The sequence below is a fragment of the Aethina tumida genome, chromosome 6 (genome assembly GCF_024364675.1).
Source record: "Aethina tumida isolate Nest 87 chromosome 6, icAetTumi1.1, whole genome shotgun sequence".
Classification (NCBI taxonomy): Eukaryota; Metazoa; Arthropoda; class Insecta; order Coleoptera; family Nitidulidae; genus Aethina; species Aethina tumida.
This window is the reverse complement of record NC_065440.1, coordinates 18,202,548-18,222,034: the sequence shown is the minus strand read 5'-3', so window position 1 is coordinate 18,222,034 and position 19,487 is coordinate 18,202,548. Positions and strand designations below refer to the sequence as shown.

The 19,487-nt window shown below is 43.0% G+C and overlaps 6 protein-coding genes across 12 annotated transcripts in view; 2 read left to right on the top strand and 4 right to left on the bottom strand.

The window, feature by feature from the left end:
* LOC109603739 (potassium voltage-gated channel subfamily H member 6) overlaps window positions 1-4,938 on the bottom strand; it is a 30,158-nt gene extending 25,220 nt beyond the window's left edge. For all 4 annotated transcript variants that reach the window (XM_049968539.1, XM_049968542.1, XM_049968541.1 and 1 more), the window contains exons 1-2: window positions 4,259-4,938; window positions 2,252-2,482 (exon numbers count right to left, since the gene is read on the bottom strand). In XM_049968539.1, coding sequence (XP_049824496.1) covers window positions 2,252-2,482; window positions 4,259-4,340 — 313 coding nt within the window. In that variant the 5' untranslated portion in view covers window positions 4,341-4,938. The remainder of the gene's footprint in view (window positions 1-2,251; window positions 2,483-4,258) is intronic.
* Window positions 4,939-5,346: 408 nt separating this feature from the next.
* On the bottom strand, window positions 5,347-6,775 carry LOC109607642 (transmembrane ascorbate-dependent reductase CYB561). Of its 2 annotated transcripts, none has more exons than XM_020024117.2 (5): window positions 6,602-6,775; window positions 6,129-6,346; window positions 5,869-6,077; window positions 5,661-5,815; window positions 5,347-5,606 (listed from the first exon to the last, which is right to left on the bottom strand). In XM_020024117.2, exons 1-5 carry the CDS (start codon window positions 6,658-6,660, stop codon window positions 5,444-5,446), a joined length of 804 nt encoding a protein of 267 aa, XP_019879676.1. In that variant the 5' UTR covers window positions 6,661-6,775; the 3' UTR covers window positions 5,347-5,443. The 2 variants fall into 2 exon arrangements, with proteins under 2 accessions (XP_019879676.1, XP_019879675.1); XM_020024116.2 differs by having other exon boundaries at window positions 6,129-6,349; window positions 6,602-6,774.
* Window positions 6,776-7,024: 249 nt separating this feature from the next.
* On the top strand, window positions 7,025-7,538 carry LOC109598443 (cytochrome b-c1 complex subunit 6, mitochondrial-like). The gene is made up of 2 exons (XM_020014358.2): window positions 7,025-7,207; window positions 7,284-7,538. Exons 1-2 carry the CDS (start codon window positions 7,118-7,120, stop codon window positions 7,455-7,457), a joined length of 264 nt encoding a protein of 87 aa, XP_019869917.1. The 5' UTR covers window positions 7,025-7,117; the 3' UTR covers window positions 7,458-7,538.
* LOC109603726 (polycomb group protein Psc) lies at window positions 7,418-11,839 on the bottom strand. The gene is made up of 8 exons (XM_049968442.1): window positions 11,349-11,839; window positions 11,143-11,295; window positions 10,770-11,092; window positions 10,122-10,709; window positions 9,752-10,069; window positions 9,089-9,638; window positions 8,668-9,032; window positions 7,418-8,613 (listed from the first exon to the last, which is right to left on the bottom strand). Exons 1-8 carry the CDS (start codon window positions 11,455-11,457, stop codon window positions 8,371-8,373), a joined length of 2,649 nt encoding a protein of 882 aa, XP_049824399.1. The 5' UTR covers window positions 11,458-11,839; the 3' UTR covers window positions 7,418-8,370.
* Window positions 11,840-12,247: 408 nt separating this feature from the next.
* Window positions 12,248-13,166, bottom strand: LOC109598445 (COMM domain-containing protein 3). The gene is made up of 3 exons (XM_049968895.1): window positions 12,836-13,166; window positions 12,510-12,781; window positions 12,248-12,454 (listed from the first exon to the last, which is right to left on the bottom strand). The coding sequence occupies exons 1-3, from the start codon at window positions 12,963-12,965 to the stop codon at window positions 12,263-12,265; spliced, it is 594 nt and encodes a 197-aa protein (XP_049824852.1). The 5' UTR covers window positions 12,966-13,166; the 3' UTR covers window positions 12,248-12,262.
* Window positions 13,167-13,349: 183 nt separating this feature from the next.
* LOC109603741 (histone-lysine N-methyltransferase SETD1A) lies at window positions 13,350-19,462 on the top strand. 3 transcript variants are annotated; one of them, XM_020020233.2, is made up of 14 exons: window positions 13,351-13,585; window positions 13,636-14,341; window positions 14,424-14,546; window positions 14,752-14,980; window positions 15,246-15,516; window positions 15,572-15,732; window positions 15,786-15,965; window positions 16,024-16,601; window positions 16,694-17,894; window positions 17,947-18,466; window positions 18,523-18,645; window positions 18,703-18,900; window positions 18,954-19,108; window positions 19,164-19,462. In XM_020020233.2, exons 2-14 carry the CDS (start codon window positions 13,644-13,646, stop codon window positions 19,335-19,337), a joined length of 4,611 nt encoding a protein of 1,536 aa, XP_019875792.2. In that variant the 5' UTR covers window positions 13,351-13,585; window positions 13,636-13,643; the 3' UTR covers window positions 19,338-19,462. The 3 variants fall into 3 exon arrangements, with proteins under 3 accessions (XP_049824847.1, XP_019875792.2, XP_049824848.1); XM_049968891.1 differs by having other exon boundaries at window positions 13,353-13,494; window positions 13,549-13,585; window positions 18,523-18,900; XM_049968890.1 differs by having other exon boundaries at window positions 13,350-13,585; window positions 13,640-14,341; window positions 18,523-18,900.
* The last annotated feature ends 25 nt before the right edge of the window (window positions 19,463-19,487 follow it).

Below are 19,487 nucleotides of genomic sequence, written 5' to 3'. Positions count from 1 at the left end.
TATTTTGGCCCACCGTGCATATTACGTGAAGGGGCGCAACCGTTTCCGCGTTTTCCTTTTTACGTCCGTCAAGGGAAATCATTGCCGCCAATTATGTATGTTACGTGTTTTTTTTTGTTGTTTTTGCGCCACCTTTATTGCAGCACTCGTTCGGTTTATTCATAATATTATATAATTTGGACGGTGCGGCGTAAACAAGTTTATTGACTTGACGGAATTGGTTCAATTTTCTTCGTTTGTCCGCAACCGATCGTGTTTTTTGTTTGTCATCCGGAATCCGCATACGTTACGGCGAATGACGTCGGATCGGTCGCTACCAGAACGGCGTACCGTGTTCATGAAGTTGTTTGCAGATGTATTAGTTGTTGGTCGCGTTCAAGGATCAAGATAAGAACGGACTAATGTGGCAGCGATCGGCAATCGATAAAACGCTGTTTCATGACGAATGCAGAGCAACAAAAACCTAATACGGCACATCTGCAGTGACATTTAATGAGGTCTGGGGGATTTATGCCGGCGGTGCCCCCCTGTGCCCCCCGGGCGCCCTCACTGAAATTACGTTGCGACAAAAAGCGGTCATTAACAGACGCGAATACACACACTCAAACACGGGACATTTGCATATCATTACTTCGTTGCGATTTCACATTTTTTTTATTATAGTTATTATTGGGTTGCAGCAGGAAACCTTCACACATTTTGAAAAATCACTGTATACGTTATTATTGTTTAATTATATATCAAAATATACGTCGGAAAATGTACTTTTTCATCATATAAAACACCTGCTAATTTACAAAGTGGCAACATTATACCATAACATCAACAACTGGTGTCACTTTGGAAAATCTCCCCCTTGTATATTTTATTCTTACTTAATGTAAATAATTGATTCATTCATTAAAATATTTGTTGAAGAACATGTTTTTAAATCACGTAAAATATTTTTTTATCCTTGAACTGATTTTAATAATCTTGTTCTCTAAAGAAATGTTATAGTAAATAAGATATGAGAAGTCTCTCCCCCGTATACTTTACTCTTATTCGATCCTAAAGTAAGAGGTAATACATTAAAATCTTCGTTGAAAAACGTACTTTTAAAGCATATAAAATACTTTTCAAACCATGTACTGGTTACGACAATATTGCATTCTAAACAAAACCTTGTAGTAAATAAGTTTATTGACATTTTGAGGTGTCTCTCCCCTGAATATTTTATTCTTATTCACTCCTCATATATTAAATGATACATCAAAATATTCCTTAAAAAACGCACTTTCAAATCATGTAAAATACTTGTCAATCTATAAACTGGTTTTGGCAATATATCTTACTAAACAAAGTCTATTAGCAAGTCTGTATATTTCATTGTTAGTTAATCCAAAAATATTCTTTTGGAGCATGTAAAATGCTTGTAAATACATAAAGCGGTTTCGTTTGAATTCCACCCGAAAGATAATGGAGCATTAGCAATTTTTTTGGCGGCCCAATTAAAAGAAATGACTCGAATAAAACAATCGTAGATTAGATAGCGTTTTACCCCACCAACAGTTCCAACACACACAAGTGGCATAACATAAAATCCATTGCAATTAGGGTCTGTCCGAGACACGTTTCTCGTTTCGGGTCGGTCGGTGTAAAACGTTCGCGGGGGCCACCGCCACCGCCACCGCCTCCCCGCTGTCGAAAAACCCGAGCCGCCAACGATCCACGAAAGGCGGTCGACCGACCCGATAACCATCGTTCCACACAACACCGTAATTATTCTCCACCTGTGTGCCTACCCCCCCACCCCCCAAAAACATACCACGAGCGTCACAAAAATATAAAACACACTGCGGCACTGCGATTTCCTCGACGGCACCGCGCCTCCGTTTTGCATATCAAAGACGATGCGCAATTTTATTTATTGTTATCATGTCCGAGTGCATTGCGGCCTTGGCAACAGCCGACCTGCGGTGGACGCGAATCGATGAGTGCCACTCCGAAAATAAAAAAAACAGAAACAACCACACAACCCGCGTTAATAATAATCAACAATCGAGGCGTGTGTGTGTCGTTTCGAAACGTCCGTGCGATTTTCGATGACGTCGCCGACGTACGCGTCTATTTTCGTGTTACGTAGCCTTGTGTCGTTTCCGTTGCAAGTACCTCGTCCGCGGGCTATTCGGGTCGTCGGCGTCGACCCCGGGGGGGCTCCCGAACTCGGCCACTGTCACAACCTACCCAACCACCTCAATTCCCGACTTACCGTCTTTGCGATAGTATAATATCTCGGCGTGCTTTTCGACGCCGTCCCGCAGCGCGTCCCTGAGGGCGGCCACGGCCTGCTGGGATGTGAGGGCGCCGCACAGGAACTCGCAGGAGGCCGGCCGTTGCATCACCTCCGCCCGGGAGTAGCCGCTGAGGCGGCAGAAGCCGTCCGAACAGTAGATCACGTGGCATTGTCCCTCGCGGCTGTTCGCCACCAAAAACGAACGATCTGTCCAAAAAAATAACAATAATCAGTTAATATTTTGTTGGCACAGTTAGTTGGTAACTGTTAAATAAAACAACTTAATAAAATCAATTATTTAAAACGTTGTTTGAAGCCCCAAATCAATTAACTGATTCAATGGTCACGTTTGACACATAATTTAACAGTTGTGAAAACTTTCATAACAGTTATTTTTAAATTTCCAGACTATTACTAATAGTAAAAATAAAACAACACTATAAAATGAGTTATTAAAAAAGTTATTTAAAGCTTCCAAACTACTAATTGATTCAACAGTAAAGTTTGACCCTCTTTTAACAGTTGTGAAAACTTTCATAACTGTTATTTTTAAGCTTTCAAGCTGTTACCAGCACTTACATTAAAGAATATAATAAAATCGGTTGTTAAAAACGTTGTTTAAAACTTCTGGTCTATTATTTGATTCAATTATAAAGTTTAACTGCCTTTTAACAGTTATAAAAAGTTTCTTAGCAGTTATTTCTAAGGTTCCAGGGCAAATACTTTTAACAGACTAATCTCTCATCATTTATAAAAGTTTTTAAATTTCAAGATTCACTCTGGAATTGCATATTAACTGTGTAATAAAGTTATATCCTAATTTAACAGTTATCAAGACAACATTAACAGTATTTTATATAATTTTAACGATTAATTCAGCATTGATTGAACTTCTATATTGTATTTTATCAGATCAACAAACTTTGACTCCCTTTAACTGTTATAAATACTTTCCCAACAGTTATGTTCAGGTTAAAATCATAATGTTCAGGTTAAATTCATAATTACCTGACTATTAAGATTTTTAACTGGTTCATGAGTTTGTTTTAACCTTCATTAAACAGTAAATAGTTACTGAGAATCTTTTACAGTAATTTTTATGACTTTATGTTTTGATTCAACAACTGGGAGACTTTTCAATTGTATTTTAGCTGAGTAATCAAGTATAATTCTGTTTTAACAGTTAATTTTGGGTTTAAAGAGTTGATTTAATAGTTACCAAAGTCTTTGGTTGTACCTTAATTAAGTCAAACCTGAAGACTGATTTAATAGTATTAAATTGTATATATGATTGTCTGCCTCTTAACAGTTATTATGACGGTCTTAAAGGATTGATTAATTCATTTCTGACTGTGTTATAATTGATATATTAACAGTTACTTGTAGTTTCAGGCCTGTTATAGCTAATTCAACAGTGATTACTTTTATATTGCAATTTTATTGCGCAATAAAAGTCTGCACAGCATTAACAGTTATCGAAAACAGCCTTAACAGTTGTGCCACTGCTCAAGTGATCGATTCGGCAGTGATTGTTTTTTAATAGCACAACACATCGACAGTAACAAACTGCCCGCCGCCTCTAGATTGGCATGTTGTGCATAACAATTTCGTTTTCGAGGTCGCCGTCATTCAATAACGGAATTACAGGTCGGACAATGGAATGGTTCGCTTGAGGAGGGGGATCGACTGAACTCAATTTTGTTTGAGTACGGAGTCGACGACGTCCAGCTGTTTTGCGCCCCCGTCGGATCTGATAATGCGTTTTCGACACGGAACGCGGGGATCGATCCGCACCGTGTTGTATGTCTTTCGGCATTTTCAAATATATATGTATATGACGGCCGTGCGGCGAAAATTAAAACATCACCAATTCACGACCTGGCGACCTGGTGTCGCTACGTTGATTGAACTTTGCAACTTTGATTGCGGGGGTACATTTTAAATTTTATTATTTTTTTTGTGGTTGGTTTTGGGGGGACTTACTGTCGGTATCGAATTTTCTGATGATGGTTTCGATGAGTGTTGTCCTCGGTGCGACGTGGCCTCTTCTCATTTGTCTGGACATTGGTCACTGTTTTTATTTAATTTAATTTAAAGAGTTTTATGCTTTATCTCTGTTATTGTTATTGAGTTGCACGATTGTCCTTTGTATTCATTGTAATAGTTGCTGCGTCGTTGTTCATCTACTGGATATGACTTACGAAATATGTTTATTAATTTGTATAAATTGTATCACATCAGTTTATTAAAATTTGTTCAATTATTAAAAACGTCCATTTATTATTATTATTATTATTATTGCTAGTTTATTAAGCATGATTGATAAATAATCCTAGTGGTATAAAACGCGTGAACCCCCGTTACCCAACAATTACAAAAACCGTTCGAAAAACCGTCACGCCAAAAAGACACCGTCCAGAGCAGAGCGAAGTTAAAAAAAATAAGGCATACGTTTTAAGGCAAATTTTCAATGGATTCGTCATGTGAATTAAGTCCGTTCGACGGCAGTCCGCGGTCTCATCCTTTCGGCGTCACGCGTCTCCGCATCCGGTACGACATTGTTGTACAGATTCAAATAATTCGTCCGTCGATTAGCACGTCCGGTCGCGGTTAACGTTTGTTGCGAAACATCGGACGAGGCTCTTGTTTTTTTACGTAAACGTCAACTGAGAGAGCTGTGCTTCAGCTGAAGTGTTACGTCGGCGGCGCATTGCCAGCTCTACCCGGCGTTTACCCGCAACTTTCCCCGATTTGACCGCCCTTTAAATCGCCGCGAACAATGTAAATCGAATTAAACGACTTAACCACCAACTGGACGTCTATTAATAACCAATGCACTTCGGATTATTGTCGGTTATTAGTAATTTTTGATGGACGGACGCCGTTACCATGGCAATGACGCGGCTACGACGCCAACTGAAAGGACGGGAGCGTCGCGACGCCGTTGCCAAATCCAAACATTCCCCCCTCTTTGGTAACATACAGTAGCAGCACCAACTTTTAAAATGTCAAGCGTTACAGATATAATTATTTAATTTAATGCTGGCCACTATTGTATAATAAAACACAAATTGTGCGATACATATATTTTCACAAGAATACAAACAAAAACAGCGAGGAAATAAATATAGCACCCGAAGTTACAATAAGTCAAGATATTTAAGTAATTTAATCGTTTTGTGTGAGGGCGATCTCATCCTCCGGCAAAGCGGCACGCTTATAGTCCTCCTCGTTGACTAGATAGAGCACCATCACTCCATAAACCAACGTAAACAGTGCTATAAAATTGGTCATCATGCCCTCGGACACGTACTCGGCATAATTGTTCCCCCTAAAACGAAAATAAGGCTTAAAACTGTCGCAGATTGTTACAACTAAGACTTACAACACCCAGATTGTTTTCTCAGTCAAACCAGTAATAACAGCGACGACAGCCATGAGGAAGCCGGCAGTACCAACAGCAACGTGGACAGGCATGAACGCCCTCCGGTAAACCATCGAAAGGCCCGGGTACAAGAAGCTAATGAACCCATACAAGTACTAAAGAGACGCAAAATTAATTTACAGCTTTATGGTTCAACTAAGGGTAGTACCTGGGCGGAGAAAATGACAACAGTAGCCAATCCGATCCAGGAATGCATGGTGTAAAGGTTGGGAATTGGGGGGTTCTTCAAATTGTGCGAATCGAACGCAGCTTTCAAGCCAATAACGGAGCAAATAAAAGCGAGTAGATGGACACTGGCGTGTAGCAGCTTCAGCTTCCTCTTCACCACGTGCCTGAACGTCCTGTACGTCAGCATTGCTGCAAAAATACCAAATTAAAACCTCAAATTATTAAATTATTTGGCTTTACATTGAGAATACATGAAGATCATTCCCAGGAACATGAGGAACGGGTGCCAGTTGAATTCGAGGCCAGGATTCGACTGCCAGGCGAATCCACCACGGTAGTGGAGGATCCAGAAGAGTACCATGACCAAAGTACCGGCGCCCGTTGATGTGGTGAACGCATACAAGGATCTGTAGTGCTTGGTTTTCTGGTGCTCCGCCCTGGCCTCCATCTTCAGTTCTCTTCTTAAAATAAAATGATTTAAATTATAGTATAAAAATAGTTAATATTGAATGTCCCTTGTATGTAACAATCGGACGGCCCCCGTAAATAAGAATCCGGTCAAAACAAAATACGCCAAGTAACGACTTGTTGACAAACATATGTATCAATTTCCAAGCATTTGATCCCTCACCTCAGACTCAATTTATTCTCACTTCTAACAAGTTATTCGCAAACTGACGCACAATATTGATATCAGTAAAAATATTACTCACCTTCCGGAAAGAAACTGTTCTTCGTTCTCGTGCTGTGAGAGCAACGATTCGGAACTCATTAACCGCAAACTGGGCCGCAACAGGTTGTAAAAATCGATAGGCCGAGACCCACACAACAACAAAATAAACCTAATTAACACATTATCGACATTATTTATCTCGCATTTCTTTCGCTAATTGTTTATTTACTTGCTCAGTCTGTAGATTAATAATATTGTTGTGATTTTATTGTACTAGGGCTAGGCAACCCATATTACAACAAAAATATTACCGAATTATTTATTTTTACATCTTATTAATGCCTTTGTTATGTCTGAATAATTTACGCATGATAATAATTTAATAAAATTATTGCCTTATAATTTTTTTAAAGTGAAAATTACTTTGAAGAAATCTGTACTGGTGCGCAGTTTATTAGATGGTGCTGTGTCGCTACACTTACGCAAGTACGTGCCAGGAAGGAAAACAATTTGCGGTCGTTTTCTCATAAAACACTGCAAAACCAAATTAAAAACAATGTTCTTCGAAAAGTTCTTGCCGAAATTGCCGGTCGTTAAGGCCCAGGAGGAAGAGGAAGAATTGGTCGATCCCCAGCAAGTTTTAAGGGTAAAACTTAACCTTCCATTACATAATTACGTGTGTTTATTGTGACCAGCAAATTATTAAATTGGTGTTTTTCTAGGACAATTGCAGGGAGACCGAACACTGCAAACATTTGGCCGAAAAATATCAAGCGTGCAATGACAGGGTTTTGTCTAAATCACAGACAACCGAGACCTGTGTTGAGGAACTGTTTGATTTACTCCATGCCGTTGATCACTGCGTTACCAAGGACTTGTTCTCCAAGCTTAAGTGAACAAGCTGTTGGTTTATTGTAGATTTATGTAATTTGTTAATTAATTATTAATACCGTGGGTGAATAAAATCATTTAAGATAGCTGAAGGTTTTTCATTAATATCAACTATTTGATGTGCTAAAATTTATTGTAGTGATACTAAATAAATGGTTTTATGATATTTTGTAAGTTAAAACAATTGTGTGCTAAATTAATGATGTTTTTTGTTCAATTCTGTAGGAAGGGTCAAATAAAACAATGTTAAACTATAAATAGTATTTATTAGACTTAGTAAATCTGTGCAATATAATATTTACAATGTACAACGGATAAAATCTTCACTTTACAATTAGAAAATATTAAAACCTATTAAAACTACATTAATAAACCTTCGAAGATACAAATCAAACAAAATAAATCAAACGAAATCGGCGTCCGTTCCACCATTTAAAATAAAAAACAACCAAAAACTCAATTTCGAAAACAGTGGAAGAAATCACAGCCTTGGTAATTTGGAAAACGTCATCTCGTTAAAATTTACCGTCTACACTCGACTCCTGGACTAATCGAAACGGACGCAGATTCATAAATATTTGAAAAGGATCACACAATCCCGAAAGGAAAGTGACCGCTTTAACACTATGTACATTTTACTGCAGGTTTACTTAAGTTTTTTTACGGTTCAAAAAATGCAACCAGCTGAACCTACCAACTACAATTTAATTGAGAGTATTTAAGAGAAACAATAAACTAACCCATTTTGGTGTTACATCCTGTGTTCCACTCCTCCAAGTACGAAAAGGCACTCATTAATAAATAACGAAAAAATATACATATCCTTTAAAATATAAAAACGAAGATTTGTCGATTTAGGCACTTGTTTTATCCGAAATGTTAAAATTTTGAATAAGAAAATAAATTGAGCAAACTCTTCTACTTGCCGTCGGTTTTCGGCTGCTCCCCACCGTCTTTCACGTCGACCTCCTTCGCCTTGTCCTGACCCGTTTTCGGTTTCTCCTCCTGGTTCTGGGGCGATGCTTTGAGGATCTCCTTCGTCCTGTTCTGCACCAGCTTCTCCACCGTGTTGTGAAGGCTCTTGTCCGCTTTTTGTGAGGGTTCTTTCGTGGACGTGGGCTTCTTCACCGTCGTTTGCTGCGGCTGACTCGGTTTGGACGCCTAAAAAACAAGTCAATAAATTGCTGGACAACGAGTTATTAAGTAAAGTACTACCTGCGTGGTGGGTGTGGCCTTGTTCTGCTCCGCCCCACTAGCCTGGTTTATGTCCAAGCCCAGCCTGGCGTATTGCGACATCCGCTGGCTGTACCAGAAGCTTTGGTAGGCCGCCAACATGCGTGGATCGTAGTGCGACAAGCCGGGATGGTGGTGCGGGGGCCCGAACAAGAACTGATGGTGACTGGGACTTAGGGTAGGCGACGCCAAGTTGGGCACGAACGGATTCGGTGGCGTGAAACTTAAATTCGGCTGTTGTTGCTTGGGCGGCCCGTCCCGCTTTGGAGTCGTACTGGACGACGACTGACTGGTCGTCGACTTCGTCGGCGACGACGTCGATTTAGTCGTTTGTTTATTGCCTCCCCCTGTAATTTAATATTTATTTCAGTTAATTTCAACTAATTTGTTGTGTTTTACTAACCGGGACTGTTGGAACCGTTGTTGCTTTTGGGCGACGCACTCACGGTGCTGGAATGGTTCAACAGCGGCCTGAAAATCGGCACCGAACTCGTACTTATCTTCAAATCGGACAACGTCGTTACGGGCGTCGTTGGAACACTGGCCGTCGAATTGTTGCTCAAGTTGGACTCTTCGGGCGCCTTCTGCGACACGGGCTTCAACGTTTTTGGATCGATTTTCACTATCGAGTGACGCTTTATTTCGTTGCCGCCACTCGACGTCGTGCTGGTTTTATCAGTTTTGTCCTGTTCGGGACTGACGTGCACTTTGTACATGGGTTTGACGCCGGACGCCGGATTGCCTAGATATCGAGGCGTATTGTTGCGAATCTTGAAGAACTTGGCGGGCTTTGCATTTTTCGGATCGCCGGACGTTTTCGTGTCGGCGGCGGACGTGGCCGGCGGCTTGTTGGTACTCAAGTTGTTCGCCTTCGAGATCTGCGAGTTCCACGATTTGGGGGGGTCTCGCAGCGTCTTGTAGCCAATGGGTGTAGACGGCTTTGACTTCACAATCTAAAAATTATAATAAATGATAACACTTTATTATCGCGAAAAAAAAGGGAAAAAAATTTCTGAAATCTGTCAGTAAACCAAGAAAATAGTACGAATATGAAAATAAATCTTACTTTGGGCGGAGTCATGGGCATGGCCTGTGTCGGCGCCTGAGCAGTCGGCTTAGTGGCACTCGTCGTTTTTGCCACCACCTTCGGTTCGGTTTTGTTTATTTTCACTGGACTAGCCGGATTGCCAGGTGGCTTGGGCATGTAACAAGGTTGCGATACACTTTTAGCAACCGTAACAATGGGCGTTCCGGGCCTCGAAACTGGAACGCTGGGTTTAGTGGCGGGAGCCTCCTGTTTAGGGGGTGGGGCTTCGGGCTTCACTGGCTCCGGCTCCGATTTAACTGGTTCGGGCTTCTCCGGTTCCGGTTTCGGTTTAGGTGCCTACAAACACATCATTAGCTACACTAAACAACACAAAGCAAATATTAATTACTTGAGATTCAGTGGAGGTCACAGTGTTATTGTTGGACACGGGCACGTTGTTGACGGGCTGCTCCACCTTCTCCTCGACTTTTTTCACCGGTTCGTCAGCTGCCTGCGTTTCCTTCACGAGTTTAGGCTTCGGCTCGTCCTCCTGGATGACGCCCTCACTCTTCCTTTTCCTGTCCACGTGATTGTTGTTGTTGGTGATCGTCGTTTCCGGGGCCGGTTTATCGTCCGGTTTCGTCACATCACTGTCACTCTTCACTGAACATTTAGTTTTGTTTATGGTACTGAAAACGGTGGTCGTCGTGCCCGACGACAGACACGCGACACTCGTGGTAACGGTCACCGGTAATTCAGTCCTTGGGATGGTTGTTATCACTGTTTCACTATCGGTACTGACTACCTTCTCCTCCACCATTTTCAACAAGTCGTCGTGGATACCTGTGATGGACATCTCGCCATTCTCACTTATCCTTAGCTGCACCTCGCGCCACGTGTTGTTGTTTTGATTCGTCTCCTTCATGTCTGTGTTCTCCAGTTTGGGTTTTTTGGGCGCACATTCGTATATTCTGTATATCAGATCTATGGGACTTTTCTGTGAAGAATTTACCTTATTATTAAATGTATGAATTAACACAAGTTTAGTTTTATTCACCTTTTTCCATGTGTAAATGTAGGCTACATCCATGAGAGTTAAACCTGGGCTCAGCTGGTCTTGCTTGTACAAAACCTCCACCTTGTGTGTTGTATCCAACTCATATTTTCCCCTAATTAAGTGTTGTAGATGTCCGACAGTAACAGCAGCCGGACATCTGTAATACCTCATTGTTGCTTCACACCCATAGTGTGTGAGAGTCAAACTGACACACTCCTCAGGTGACAAAATATGTTGATAGTTACTCTCAACAGTCTGCTCAAGTTGTGAGGGTTTTGATTCAGGATGCTTGTCATAAAAGTCTTTACGCCTTTGCATCTCATCTATAAATAGTCAGGTTAGACTTGCATTGTGAAAGTTCAGTGAAACTTACCATGAAACAAACGCGGGACAATTTTATAAACAACATCCTGTATGGTTTTATCCCGTTTAATGCTCAACAAGGGTTTCGTTTTGTGCACCTGCACCTCACAAACTGGACAATACTTGTTCCTCTCCAAGTACTTAACGATACAGCTGCGACAAACTAAAAAAACAACAATCAAAGCTCGTGTTCCAATCGGAAATTAATGAACATACAGGTGTGTAGACATTCAACAATAGTGGTGGCATCAATAAAATAACCGGAGCATATTTTACATGTGATGACGTCGTTCAGGTCCGCGATGCGTTTCCTGTTCGTCTTCATCGTACACCGTTCCGTTTCGGGGGGCTTGTGTTACATGCTGGCCGAAATTTTACAGTATCATTTTCTTGCCCATATTGGTGAGCGTGACCTAAAAATGCTCCAACGTTGTTTGTCGACTTCTAAGAACGGCATACGAATACGGATCCATTTGTGGCCTTATTAGACTGTTTTGTTTGAACGTTTTCACGTTTGTTGAGATAAAACTTATTTGTTTATTTCCAATGTGTTCGTTTGACAGAATGCGGTTTTGACAGTTGTGACGGTTCAAGAGGCGATTTTGGCGTCGTCACAACTAATTTACGCTCATTAGAGTGTTTTATACACTGGTTTTGTCTGTTACAACTTTGTTTTTGCTTAAAAATTAGTAGTCCGATGTTATTTTCTTTTAAAGTTTAGTAAACGCAAAAAATTAAGCGCATTTAATCAATGGTGCCAACCTTTGGTTCTGTTATTTATTCAAACAAAATTAATAGTTTATATAATTCAAATGTTGATTTTGTAGATAATTTATAATGTTTATATTTATTCTCTACATATAATAATTATTAGTTTACGTTTAAATAATTTTGGCGCCTTTTATAACAGTTTTTATACTGTCCTATTTAGTGCTAACTTCATATTTATTTATATCCTTCTATGACCGAAAATTTATTCATGATAAACAGCAATTATTCCAATTAAAAATACACTACAATCAAACTAATTGCAATATAATGATTTCTGCCATAACAATTATTGTATTTTATCAGTAAATACCACAACATTACAATGGAATAATAATAAAACATCATGAAAATAATAAATTTTAATGATCAACAGTTAATCTCTGACAATGACGAACAATATCTTTCAATTTGTAGACTAAATCTTGCAATTCTTGTCCTGTACAACTAAAATTAACATTTTTCAATTTCTTCTGCCCTTCCACAACATCAAACCGTTCAGTTAACAATGACACCCTAAAGATTGGACCATTTGATTCATCTAAAATGTTGGTCTAAAATAAAATAAAAATTTTATAATTCTTGAAGTTTTTAATACGCATTTCATACTTTAATTATGTAGTCTATTTTCCAGTTGACATCAGTTATGTGTGGTAAATGTGAGCCAATGTTTAGCAACGAAGTTTCTATATCTTTCTTGTGTTGTTCATACATATCACAGTACATATTTACTTTTACACTAACCAAAGAACATTTGGTTAAAAATTGTTGCAAATCATCCCTTGTAACAGAGTTTCTGACTGAATCCGCTGTGAATGATAAAAGGGCAGCGTAAATTTCCTTCAGTACGTCCGGCTTTGAGTTGTACAAACTTGTAGTGCCTGAAAATTGTTACGTTTTGTCCGTTGCATGTTAGGGCATGTTCTGGAACTTACTGTGCGGCTCCGTATTACCGCTGAGCACCGCAAAACAGTTCTCTAGCAGTTTTTTATATGCCGAGTCGTTAATTGTTGTAGTATTGTTAAGCAAGCTTAAAGAATGTTTATATTTTTCTTGTTGAGACATTGTTGATTCCTGACATAACCTCAAACAATAATCAAATGAAGGTGCAATTTCGTGTTATTTGTCCGTTAATTGAGTTTTACTGTTGATGTGTATTGAGAAATTGGTGCGTTTGTTGTAATTTGATGAAAACAATCGATTAATGACGGTTGTTAAATTGCAATTTGACGAATGTCGCCATGTCTGCCAACCGCACCAAAATTTTACCAGATCTGAAAAAGCGTTTAAATTCAATAAACCCGCAGCCAGAAGTCCAAACATTGCAGTGGGTTAATGTTTATCATAAAAAACTACAGTAATCAATACAAATATTACAAGTAAACCATCAAAAGACGATAAAGTTTAAGCGGGCATAGTTGGCGGCAGTGGCACGAAAACTATTTGACACGGGCATAGGTTAGAAATCTTCGAGAGCATCTCGCGTCGAGGCATCAAATACGAAATTGCCGTTTAGTGTGAATAGCGGCCTGTACGGACGTCGCGAAACGCTGTGCGGCCGTCCCGACGTCCGCCACCGCAACATTCCACGCACGTATGATGTCCGCGTACTTCAGCTACGAGCCCAGTTGAATTGATTTGTTTTTAGAGTCGTTGTTTTGTTCTTGCGGCGAACGGTAGACCAGGTAAGCTCGGTTGTACGTTTGCAGTATGTTGCGTTGAATTACGTGTTCAGTTAGCAGGATGAACGGCATAAACATGGAGAAGGACAAGCAGGATAAGGACAAGCAACAAAAGGCGCCAAGGAACTACAAGCTGTTACGCGACCCGTTCTTGATCAAAGGCAGTGAGAAACTGTACAGATACGACGGGATCATATTGAACGACAACACCTATCCGCCTGTAATACTCAAAGAACCAAGATCCCAGCTAACTCGTATCTGGTCCAGATTGGAAACACTAGATTTGCCAGTGCCCCGTTTCAAAATCGATCAGAACTACGTGGGAAATCCGCCCTCGATCGAAGTGACGATCTTCCAATTGAACGACAACATCGACAAGCAGTTTCTGCGTGACATGGTGCAAAAATTTGGCGGCATCGAAGACCTGTTCATTTACTATCATCCAGTCACAAACAAACATCTGGGAATTGGGCGGTGCATTTTCGAAACCGTGCAAGGTGCGAAGGCGTGCGTTGAAAAGCTCAATAATACAAGTGTGATGGGCAAACAGCTGCAAGTGTTTCTTGATCCATTTGGGGAAAAGTGCAAAAAACAGTATGAGGAGTATACAACGGAGAAAAAACCGCCGCCTCCTGTCGTCGAGGAGCCGCCCAAGATCGAGGAGAAGCCTAAGGAGGATGAGAGAGTCAAAGACATCAGGGACAAGGACCTCAAAGTCACTCCAGATGAGTATGATGGCAGAAAAAAAGACAGAGATAGGTAGGATTTTCTGTGAACTTTTTAGTATCTAAATATGCTGTTTCTGATGATACTAATTTATTGTATTTTGTAATTTTTGTAGATATAGAGGCAGTTATAGCAGCAGAACTGATTTTCCCACTCCAGGCAGTTCGGATGTTGGTTATGGTACTGCACCCAGTGAATTTTCAGCTAGCTACGGGTCTGCTGGCGCCACACCGTTGACGTAAGCTCACTTTTTTGTTGTTATTTTATATAAGACACATAATTCAAACCTTGCCAACAACCGGTAATTTGATACCACATTGTTTTGACTGTTTTGAAGTCAACAATTGATGGTAACCAAAGTGACAACAAATAACGACATGCCATCGACATGTTTACAGTTTGTTCGTTCCCTGATGGATTAACGTTCGTTCTATTAATTTCAGATATGAATATCCCCACCCTCTGGCTGTGCCATTAACTTATCCACCCGCCTATCACACAGTGTGGCCGATGGCGACACCGTGGACGGGTGCGCCGCCCCCTGAACATTGGGATGCCCGCACCCCGGGCCAAACGTTGGCACCGCCCCACTACACCGCCAACAGCACCGCTCCACGTCCCAAAGACAGGGACAGGGACAAAAAGAAAGGCAGCAACGGCAAAAGCAAACGAGTAAGGATTCGGTTCAGTGTTGTTGGGTATTGGTTGTTGGGTTGTTTGTTTTATCATCATTTTTTTGTAGAAGTGAGACACGTTGGTCAGTAGAAACAAGGAACAAAGACTTTGATTTATAATTGTTGTGTTGTTATTGTTTATGTTCTGTGTTGTAATAAACGATTATTAGTTTTGTTATCACAGTTTGTTAATGAATTATTTTCGTTTAATTCAATTAAATACGTCCGAGATGGTTGTCTGAGATGTGTAAAACAATTTGCAGGACAGAGACAAAGACACGAGGGATAGGGAGATGCGCACCACGTCGTCGGGACAGGTGTTGCACCGTCAAAATTCAGAGGATGATGCGGCGTCGGACAACAAGACGCTTGATTTGGACACTCGAATCGCCATGCTGCTGAAAGACCGCGGTTCGGGCGGCATAGCGCCGCCCTTCTTAACCCTAGGTGGCGATTCGGACGACGAACGTCCCCACACCGAGGCGCCGGCCATGCATATGCCTCCAGCTGCCTCAGTCGACAGCGACGACGATGGTATTTTAATAAAACAATTTTTGTGTTTAGTTTTCTTGATTGTTTTGTGGTGCAGATCGATCCAGCGTATCGCTGAGTGACATGCCCATAAATCCGCCGGCCCCAGAAGTCATGTCAGGCATTGGGAGGGATGAGAACGGACCATTATCTCATCCACCATCGCCTTTCTTGTCCCGGGAGATTTACTTGGAATGTCACAAGCGGGCTCTCGAACAGGTACTAGTTTACTTAAGTTTTTGGTTGATAAATTGATAATTAAATTATGCCAGGCTGTAGTGGCACGTCAGAAGGAGGCATTGGAGACGACCGCCTTGCTGAAGAAGGCACAGATCGATGACAAATTGGGTAGTGACATTTCTTCAAGCGAGGATGAACTGTTGACTGGAGAGACCGCCAACTACAGTCCGATCGACCGAATGGACTTCACCAACGACTACAAGACTGAAAAGGTTAGTCAACAACAACCAGTTGTTCTCTTAAATTATTAATATATTGAAATTTATTCAGGATGACGATCGGATGTCACTGTCGTCGCTGAGCAGCACGGAACAGAAGATCGAGGAGGTAAAGCCGGACGACGTGGCCGCGCCTCCTTTACCCCCACCTCTGTCCACCATACCCGGCCTATACCACACCGCCTACCATCCGACATCGTACGCCGCTGCCGGCTTCGTCTCGTCAGCGGCCGCCCCCGCGTCGTTCTATCCGGGCGAGGTGACGGGGGCGGCCGCGCACGACCCGTACGCGTGGCGACACGCCGCCGCCGCCGCAGCCGCCACCTCCTATCCGTATCCGGTGCACCAGGTCTACCTGGGTCATCCGGCGCATGCCGTTCACGCGGCCGCCGAGGTGATGGCCAACTTTGCCCACGCGCAACGTGTGGCGGCTGCCGCCGCCGCTGTACAGCAACAGTACAGCGCGTACGGTCAGCCACAGGGCAAGACCGAGGGTGCGGAAGACGATCCGCACGCTCCCACGATAAATTCGGTGGTACAGAAGGTGACGCAGGAGCTGAAGGCCATACTGAAGCGGGACTTCAACAAGAAGATGGTCGAGAACACGGCGTTCACACGCTTCGAGACGTGGTAAGTACCCACCCAGCTCATAATTTGAATTGTTTCTCTAAACGTGTAAAAGTTATTTGCTTAGGTATTCATTATTTTTACTTTGTGACTAGGTGGGAGGAAGAGAGCTCGAAAGAAAATAAATGCAAGGAGGCACCGGACCTCGAAAAATCGTCGACGTCCGCCGCGACGGCTCCACGCGACAACATAAATGTGCTGCTGGAGTCGCACCGCGAAAACCTGTACAGTAGCATCAATTACGACAGCAACCTGGGCCTGGGGCTGCGGGCCTCGCTGCCCAAAATGCCTAGCTTCCGCAAGAAAAAGATACCGTCCCCGGTGCCGGAGGACGAGGAGGAACGGAAGATGAGCGACGAGGAAATTGTGCGCAACGATTCGGACACGGACGTTAAGCAGAAACGACGAGTGCGGAAGGCGTCGTCGTCGAGCAGCGCTAGCTCCACGAGTAGCTCGAGGTCGACCAGCTTCAGCGAGGACTCCAGCTCGGAGTCCAGCAGTTCGGAGTCAGAGGCCGAGCCGGAAGCGATGAATACTAGCAGGTCGCCCAAGACGCGCACTCCCCCACCCACGGAACGCGTTGAAGAGATTAAAAAACCGGTGGAGATTGAAAGGAGAATGAGCATCGACGAGGACGTGGTCTTACCTAGGGAAAAGACGCCGGAGGCGAAGGAAACTGTGGTGGAAAGGACGAGGGAAGAAAGTCCCAAAGCTGCGGCTTCGGCCAGTCGTTACTCTCGCATCTTTGACAGTGACAGCGATGAAATGAGTGACGGTGAATGGAGCTACTTAGAGGAGCGTAGACGCAAGAACACCGAATGGATGGAGCAGATCGAAAGGGAACGCGAGGCTTTGACGACAGAACGGCCCAAACAGGAGAGACCACCCAAACAGGAGAGACCACCCAAACAGGAGAGACCGCCCAAACAGGAGAGACCCAAGCCTGAGCCCCAGCGACAGAGGGCCAAGAGCCCGGATCTGTCGTCTTCGTCGTCGTCCTCGGATGAAGACCCGGAAGCCGTCATTAAGGGTAAAACGCTGGCCGAACTGGAGGCGGAACGGGACGCGTTACTTAGGGAGGTGCGCAAGCCTGAGCCGCCACCACAGTCGATGATCGACGACGATGAGTCGACGCTGGACGCTGACGACGAAGTGGTACGACAACAGGCTCAGGAAGAGGCGGAGGCTAGGCGGAAACGGGAGGCTGCTGCAGCGAAGGCGGCCGCCGACCGAGAAGCCAAAGTTAAACAGGAAAATGCCGAGTCGTCAACGGGCGAAAGCAGTCCCAGCTCACAGGTAACTTGTATAAATTTGTCCTTGATGTATGCTTCAATTTGTTGTTGTTTAGGTGGCGTTGGAGCACTCGTACTGCATGCAAATGCCGGAGGTCTCTTCCCAACAGCAACAGACCCCTACGGCGGAGGTGACGAAGCAAAACCTGGTGCACGATCATGGTTATACCAGCGCCGTGGCACCACCACCTCCGGTGGAACCAAAGCGGCCGAAACCCCCGCCCAAGCCGCGTAAACCGAAAGAACACCGACACCACCATCACAAACGACCGTCGGACGATCGGGACGACGTTACCCTGTTGAAACAACGCCAACAGCAGCAGCAACAAAAGCAGCACAATGTCGTGTTCAAAGAACGGGACGAGATGCGGGAGTTCAAGAAACTTTATGAGTTCCTAACGAAGGGTATCGATGCCGAGGACATCGAGTACATGCGGGCAGCCTACGAGGACATGCTGAACAAAGACACGTGGGGCTACTGGCTGAACGATACTCACTGGGTGGACCACTGCGTCACCAACCTGAACTCCAGTCCACCGAAGCGTCGCAAGAAGGACGAACGACTTCATCTCACCGGTATTATCACTAGCCATTAAATGCCCTTATATCTTTTATAATTTACTGGTTTTTAGGCTGCGCAAGGACGGAAGGTTATTATAAGGTGACGCCACACGAAAAGGCCCGATACAAATACCATCACGCCAAAGCCCACACCGTTCACTCGGCAAACGATCCTCCAGTTACCAAGATGCAAGGTACTCCTCTAGGTTGTAACAAAAAGCAAATTATTAATGATATTTTTTTTTGTAAAGGTTTGTCGAGAGAAGCACGTTCGAACCAACGTCGTTTGCTGACAGCCTTCGGAGGCGACACCGACTCGGATTTGCTCAAGTTCAACCAGCTGAAGTTCAGAAAGAAACAACTGAAATTCGCAAAGTCTGCGATTCACGACTGGGGCCTGTTCGCCATGGAGCCCATCGCCGCAGACGAGATGGTTATCGAATACGTCGGTAAGTTGTTGCCCTCCAATTTCATTTTCGTTGTTCTAATCGTTGGTTGTCAGGTCAAATGGTGCGACACAGTGTGGCCGACCTCAGGGAGCAGAAATACGAAGCCACGGGCATTGGTAGCTCGTATCTCTTCCGTATTGACCTGGAGAACATCATAGACGCCACCAAGTGCGGCAATCTGGCCCGGTTCATCAATCACAGCTGTAACGTAAGTATTCCAAGATTTCCTCCAACGGCTTGGTTGTAATTTGTTTCTTTTACAGCCCAACTGTTACGCCAAAGTAATAACGATAGAGTCTCAGAAGAAGATCGTCATTTACTCGAAGCAAAGTATAGGCGTGAACGAGGAGATCACCTACGACTACAAGTTCCCGATAGAAGACGATAAAATTACGTGTCTGTGCGGTGCCCCGTCGTGTCGAGGGTACCTTAACTAATTGAATTACTTTAGTGCTTGATAAACAGACTAAGTTATATCCACGAAAGAGTGTTTTAAACTATACGTTTTTTTATCTGTATATATGATTTTCTGTAAATAATTATAATATAGTTGTTTATTTAAGGTTTTGTCTGTTCTTAAATCCGGA